Source organism: Sardina pilchardus, chromosome 24 (genome assembly GCF_963854185.1).
Source record: "Sardina pilchardus chromosome 24, fSarPil1.1, whole genome shotgun sequence".
Taxonomy (NCBI): domain Eukaryota; kingdom Metazoa; phylum Chordata; class Actinopteri; order Clupeiformes; family Clupeidae; genus Sardina; species Sardina pilchardus.
This window is the reverse complement of record NC_085017.1, coordinates 17,542,187-17,549,608: the sequence shown is the minus strand read 5'-3', so window position 1 is coordinate 17,549,608 and position 7,422 is coordinate 17,542,187. Positions and strand designations below refer to the sequence as shown.

At 47.5% G+C, this 7,422-nt stretch overlaps 1 protein-coding gene across 1 annotated transcript in view; it reads right to left on the bottom strand.

The window, feature by feature from the left end:
* Nucleotides 1-1,373: 1,373 nt before the first annotated feature.
* Nucleotides 1,374-7,422, bottom strand: part of pvrl2l (PVR cell adhesion molecule related 2 like) — a 111,965-nt gene continuing 105,916 nt past the window's right edge. Inside the window, exons 9-10 of the mRNA XM_062529161.1 lie at nt 7,275-7,355; nt 1,374-4,712 (exon numbers count right to left, since the gene is read on the bottom strand). Of these exons, the coding sequence (XP_062385145.1) occupies nt 4,509-4,712; nt 7,275-7,355 (285 nt within the window). The 3' untranslated portion in view covers nt 1,374-4,508. The remainder of the gene's footprint in view (nt 4,713-7,274; nt 7,356-7,422) is intronic.

Below are 7,422 nucleotides of genomic sequence, written 5' to 3'. Positions count from 1 at the left end.
TGTGGCTATAGCCGCGCGGGCCAAACTCCTGCCGGCTGAACACACACACACACACACGCACTCACACACACACACGCACACACACACACACACACACACACACACACACACACACACACACACACACACACACACACACACACACACACACACACACACACACACACAGACACAGACACGCACACACACACACTCTCTCACACACACACACACACTCAAAGGTTAAACAAAAATACACCAAATGGCCGCACTCCGATTTCCTCTGGACCGATATATTAAACGCCCCCCCTCCCCTTTCTTGCATTTGGGACTCCCAGATGTGCTGCTTATCGAGGTTCATCCAGGTATTTGAAGATCTTAAGCTGTGACCATCAATCAGAATCAGCCTCAGATCTTTTATGGCTTGTGGGAGTTTCTTAGTGTGCTAATTAGGAGATGATATCCAGCCATTGCCACACGCCTACATCAAACAGCAGGCGACGGAGAGAGAGAGAGAGAGAGAGAGGCCATGCCAACGTGACTCTGAAGTACGTCAGCGTGCGATGACTCTGACAGGCCGTCTTCCTGTCTTCCATGAGCTGCCGGAGTCCCTTAGGGTTAGCGGCGGGCGAAGGATGAGAAACAATACAACGGATCTAAAGAATTGATCCGTGTGTTGTGACAGGCATAAGGTCGCCTTTACAGTGAGGAAATAGGGGGGAAAAGTGCACGGCACGAAGACTCACAGTTACAGCAGAGCCGTTCTACATGACCTCAATGCTAACTCTGACCTTTGAAGAAACGTATAGACCTAAACTTCTGCGTCCAAACCACTGCGTCCAAACAGGCTACAAATGCACTGGGAAAGTCGACAGGAGCTGTGGGGTAGCTAAAAGGCTTGTGGAAACAGCACATTCAGATCAATAATTATGTTGCCAAAACATAACCTCGAAACTTGGAACCAGGAATGTCATGCATGAATAGAAATGTTTGATCTGAGAATGTTTGGTACGGCTTATAGTATGATTGGCATACAATGATGTTGGCAACTGCAAGGTGCTAATATAGAATATGCCCCATCCTGCCCCTTGAAAAGGAACACAATAGTTTATTTTCCCTCCCAACTACAGCTTTAAACACATTTTGATGGTACACTGACTCATAATAGGGAGAATGGCATCTGTGTTATTGTCACTACTTGCCCACAACACTTGGTATTGCACAGTGCAACTTTGGTGTACAGTGTAGGAACATGATCCATTTGAGTTGCTTTTCAATGTATTGGCTTTTCAGCATCATTTTTGTGTGCAGGTTTCCACAGTCTATTGGGTCGCCCTGCACGTTGGAAAAGTGTTGCTTTGAAATGTCTGCTATTGAAGTGACCAAAAGGGAGATTAGATTTGGCTTACACATTTTTATTGGACAACACCATGATCAGTCAATAAAACAGAACACGCTTGTTTTCAAAATGCTTACAAAACAAATGATCAATCAGAAATGAACATAGCAAAATCAAAACATAAAAAAAACGTAAAAAATTACAATCACAATGATCTCCAGTGTCTGGCATTTGCCACGCAGTCTGAGCATAACCTCAACCTTTGTAAAATTGAAGAGAATATGCAATGCGTCATTTCAAGAGCTAAAAATAAAAGGTGACCAAGGCACGTTTGGTTGTTGACACTGAAGCAGCGAAGCACAATCCGACGAGGTGAGAGAGAAGCAATATCGGCGAGTGTTATCTAATAATCACAGTTTGTGTTTTTGGCATCAGAACATAAAACCTTATGGATTCATAAACCAGGGACGCGCAATGCCTTATTAAACTGCTATGAAATTCATTTTGTTCAAGACTTATAACATGGTTTCAGCAACTCAATATAAGCAACGTAAGGTACAGATCAAGCAGGTAGCTGACAATACCCTTAATCATTATTTTCTGTCACAAATGATTGTCGTTGAAAATTTTCTGGATATTGGTACAATAATACATTATATCCACTCTTGGATCACAAACGTACACTCATAACAGCATGGAACAATATATATAGCCTATAGTACATCTTAACGAGAAAAAAAAAATACATCTTTAAAATAGAATATCACAGTTCAAAATAAGGGAAAGGATAGAAATATAACTTATTCCCTTTGACCATTTTTGGGGTGTGTGTGTGTGCAATGCGGTGATTGTCTGACACTGCCGTCTGATGGTAGCAGACCCATCCAACTTGTTTGTAATGCTAGCGCTGGGGTCACTGTGCACTGCGCAGCATGCAGACATTTGACAGCCCCATAAAAGGAGAATATACTAGTGATTAAACATAATGCTATAGCATGAACAGTACGTGCATCGTGTGTGGTACACACAGAGAGAGAGAGAGAGAGAGAGAGAGGGAGAGAGAGAGAGAGAATGTCAAGCCATGCGTGTGATGAGTATATCAATTGTGCTATAGGTCAGCTGTCTAGTCCTACAGTTATCTGTGAGATGTTTCGGTGGAATTACTTGCTGATATATTCATCTCATCTACTGGTCTCCCTTCATCCATTTATCTGTCTATCTATCCATCTATTCATCTATCTATCCATCTATCCCTCCACCTATCTATCTATATCACACTATACCTATTTATAGAGAGCGTGTGATCCCATCAGTCTATCTATTATCTGATGTCTGTACATCTATTCGCTCTTAAATCCCATCACACTTCCATTCTCTCATGCATCCTATCACCTATCTATCTGTACAGTACATCAGTATGTGGCGCAACAGACCTGACATCAGTACATCAGTATGTGCCACAGCAGATGGTCCCCTCTATGACCTGTTTCTGTTCATTCGGAGAAGCCAGACCCTACAGTTCAACCGGATCAATACTTCAGTGGGGTTTTCCCCCCTCTATGACTGTCTGACCTGTCGCTAGACTCGTGGGGAGGCTCTCCCATCTATATTTAGCTTGACTCCAACTTGTATTCGAGCACAATTGAGCGAAAGAGCATGTACTGTACTGTAGGCGTGGCATGGGGACGAGAAGCGTGTGTTAACTGACCGCAGGGGTCTATACGAGAGGACGCGTTACATTCGATGTAAACAAGAGTCAACACTGCCAATTCTGCTGCTCCCTCGAAAGAAATGTAGAAAATGAGAAATAAATTGATCACCTCTTTAACGACTGGAGGTACAATTTCTGACATTTTTTTTTTGTTCCCGACAACTGTTGTTGTTGTTGTTGTTGTTGTTGCTGTTGTTGTTATTGTTGTTCCCTCGTTTGTGCTTTGACTGCAAGAGAGAGAGGCGGAGATGGAGAGAACAAAACAAAGAAAGAGAAACCACAGAGCCCATGGACAATGGCAGATGCATCCACATTTTAGTTCTTTTCTTTAAAAAGCCATCAATCATGCCATGCATATTATATAGAATTGAAGTCCAAGTCATTTTCATACTGAAAACATCAGCATACAACCAGAATATACCCGTTAAAATTAAAAGCACACTTTTTTTCTTTTCATACAACAATGGCATTGTTATTTTTGTTTAATTTTGTTGGTCTGTTTTTTTTTTTCTACACTCTGTGCACATATGTACCTGACAATATATATTACTTCTTATTAGTATTTACAAAACGTGTCATTTAATACCCTCCCATGTTCAGCTGAGTAACTTAAAACGAATAAAACAATAAAAACAATTTGGTTATGCTGCCCCGTCACCCGAAAGACAAAACCGAACAATCCTAATATTCCCAAATAATAACGCTTAATAAAATGCGGAAGAGCTCAGCATACACGGCTTTGATATCGCTTTGATGCCAGTCGAGAGGGTTGTTATGCACTGGAGCTCTTGTTGTTGAGTGCATAGGTTTTCACAACGACCTCTTGTCATCGTTACGCCTCTGTATATGCTCTGTGTATGCTGTGAACTCTCACCGTCTAGTATACACTTATACCGCAGAACACTTTACATAAAAACTTGCAGCTGTTATGGTCTCTTATGATTGGGCAGGAACAATTGACTGTGTGCTTTGCCGTAGACGTGTGTGTGTGTGTGTGTGTGTGTGTGTGTGTAAACCCTTATCAGAAGATGTACAGTTTATCGACAATAAATCCACACTCAGTATTGTCAACTCTTGGCATTCAGTGTATGCCACTAGCCAGAGATGACAGGCCTTGCTTGCAGGCACCATCAGGGGTTGATATTTAACCTTGAGGGGAGATTGCAATGAAACATTCAAGCTGTCCCATGTTTTGCATTGGTTTCATGTTTAGCTGGGGGGAGATGGTGGGAGAGTTGGCAATACTGAATGGAAGGGTTGGACAGCATCAGAAGAAGGGGGGGGGGCGGATATTAGCGGTAGGGTGGGGGGGAGAGGAGGGTCTGAGTCCACAGTTGTAACTGGCCCCTGCGTAGTCGTGGTGGGCACAGGGCGAGGTGGGCACATCTCGCGGGGTCGAAGCGTCGGGCGGAGGGGCAGGGGTCGGGGGTCAGGGATCAGGGGGTGGCAGTGTGTTGGGGGTGCCCCCCGTAGACCGCTCTACACCAGCATGGGCTCGGACATGAAGCTCTCGCCGCGCGCCACCGCAGCACCGCTGTTGGCCAGTGGCGGCTCCGGGCCGTCGGGGTAGGAGTCGTCGGCCGCGGCGTGCTCGTCAGCGGGCACGTGGGTAGCCGAGCCGTCCCACAACGCCGGCCCGCTGCCATTGGCTGGGACTCCATCGTGGCCCTCATCATCCAGATCCTGCAAAAGAGACAGAGAGAGTAGAGCACACGTCTCAGTCTGTTCTCAGATCAGCTCTAACACACACACACGGGTCTTGGGCCGGAACACACAATCAGTCGCTATCCTCGGGGCAGTTCAGAGACAAAATTCCAACAACTTGTTTGAAAATGATGATACAGAAACAAGACGTCGAACCGCTGCTCTGCGTTCAGTTCGAACACAACAGAGACTAAGAGTCTTTCATCACTATCATGTGAGGAGGAGCAGGTCTCAGTTCAGTTCTCGCTCAGCAGAGACGAGCAACGTCTCATGGTGATACTGGATGAGGAGGTGCACATTTCAGCTCGGCTCCAACACAACACAACAGGGACAAACAGCCTTTCACGACTGCCTTGTGCCTTGCTGAGATGAAGAACAGTACAGTAGGTCTCAGTTCAGTTGTACGCGTCTCTCTCCAGACTGGGAGACGAGCAGGGGCAGGTCTGCAATCAGGCAGCGCCCGCCTCCCGCCTGTCTGCTGGTGACAGACTCGGGCTGTGCTCCGCTCCACAGCGGGGGAGGCCTGGTAATTGGCTGTACGGTTATCAGCGGAGATGAAATAACTGGCTCATCACGTTAATCTCCCTCGAACACCCCTCCCCCACCCCACCCCACACACTCACACACACACACACACACACACTCTCCCCACGTCCCACCACCATACACCCCACACATACACACACACACACACACACACTCTCCCCACGTCCCCCCACGTCTCCCCACCATACACCCCATACACACACACACACACACACACACACTCTTCCCACGTCCCCCCACCATACCCCCCCCCCCCCCAAACACACACACACACACACACACCTACTTACTTTCCCCACGTCCCCGCCACCATACACCCCACCCCAAAACAGCGGCGCGTTAGCGGCGGAGACGGCACAGTTGAGCGCACCCATTCAAAGGCGGTGTCATTCCCATGGTTCCCATGATGCATATATAGTTCATGTGATCCCTGGGAGTCACGCACCACTGGCCTTTTCTCACGCCGCAGATCCTCGCTGAGTGCCCCCCCCGTCCCTCTCTCCACGCACGCAGCTCCGCATCACTGTATGCCGTACGCACAGCACACACGCACAAGCACACACACACACACACACACACACATACATACCGTGTGCACGTACACACACACACACACACACACACACACAGAGACATACATACACATGCCCCACACAGCGTTTTTTTTTTACGCATTTTGTTGCTTGGGGCAACGCGATTCATAACAGGAACACGCAGGCAGGGGGGGGGGGAATTATGCATCTCCGCCGAGGCTACAGTACGTCCTCCTCCTCCTCCTCCTCCTCCTCCTCCTCCTCCTCCGCACGCCTGACGCAAACACGTGGGCATGCGAGTATGCTAATCAGCACCCTTCCTGTAAGTGCCGCTTCGCGAGGCCCCCGCCGCGGTTCGAGAAATGGCATAATTGTCGACGTCGCGCATAAACGCGACGCAATTAGAGGAGTGCGGACGCGACGATCTTGAGAACTCAATCCGCCGTTCCGTGCCACACACAGCCTGCCCGAGAAAGCATCGGCGCCGCTTGCCACTAGACTTTGATTGGCACGCCATTGTTGTGGAGGGGGTGGCCTTTTGCTAAAGTGGCTCGAGCGGGCGGCGTGGCGAACGCGAGCTTGTTTGCAGATTGAATAATGAGCGTGAAGTGTCTTGACTTGCGCTCTCAAAAGCAAACAGAGGGCGAGTCCACACAGCCGGCGTAAAAATCAATTAATGGGCATTTTAGCGAAGGGGTTACCGTAACACCGGCGGAAACCGAGCTCGCTCTCTCTCTCTCTCTCTCTCTCTCTCTCTTCCTTCTCACTCTCTTCTCCATTCCTTCTCACTCTCTTCTCTCTGTCTTCTCTCCTCTCTCTCTCTGATGGCGGAGCACTTCAAGGCACGTCAAAACTTTCCAAACAACTGGGCAAAGATGCACACACCCACGTGGTGCAGTAGATTGTTTCCTTGAGATGCTGGTGACGGCGTCGATGGAAAAACATCGCAGGGATTGAGAACCTCCATCTCAGGTGTTAATAAATGAAGTGTGAAGTCCCTTGACATCACAGTTAGTCTGTGTATAGATTCAACCTCACCTTCACACACACACGCACACACATGCACATATAGCCTATACGCACACATATACGCACACACATTAACACGCTCACACACACACTTCACACTTACAGTAAACACACACCATGAGGTATTTTCAACTCTTTTCAAGCAAGAGAAGATTGCCAAGGCGGCCAAAACATAAAAATTTTTTACATCCTAATACTATACATTTCATGTGGGAGCAGAGATTGTGCACAATTACAAATTATGCTAATAAGCACACAATTACAGCGTGCTGCCTGAACACCAGTTTCTTTTCTGCATGCCAGAGCAACTGAATGGTTGCTGAGATTACATGTTATTTCGGCTCATTATCGGACAGAGGGAGGGAGTGGGCACTCGGATTGCATTACAAAAGGTGAAATGTCAGAGTTCAGAGGTCAAAGTAGGGGTGCTTACAGTGACGGGCTCGCCGCCGGTCTCGTAGTAGATGTGGCTGAGTGGCTGTGTCTCCATCTCTGGGTTGTGGGGCTTATTCAGCTGAAAGCACAGGGACAGGGGACAGTGTTACACACAAACAAAGTGGCCCACACACACACACACACAC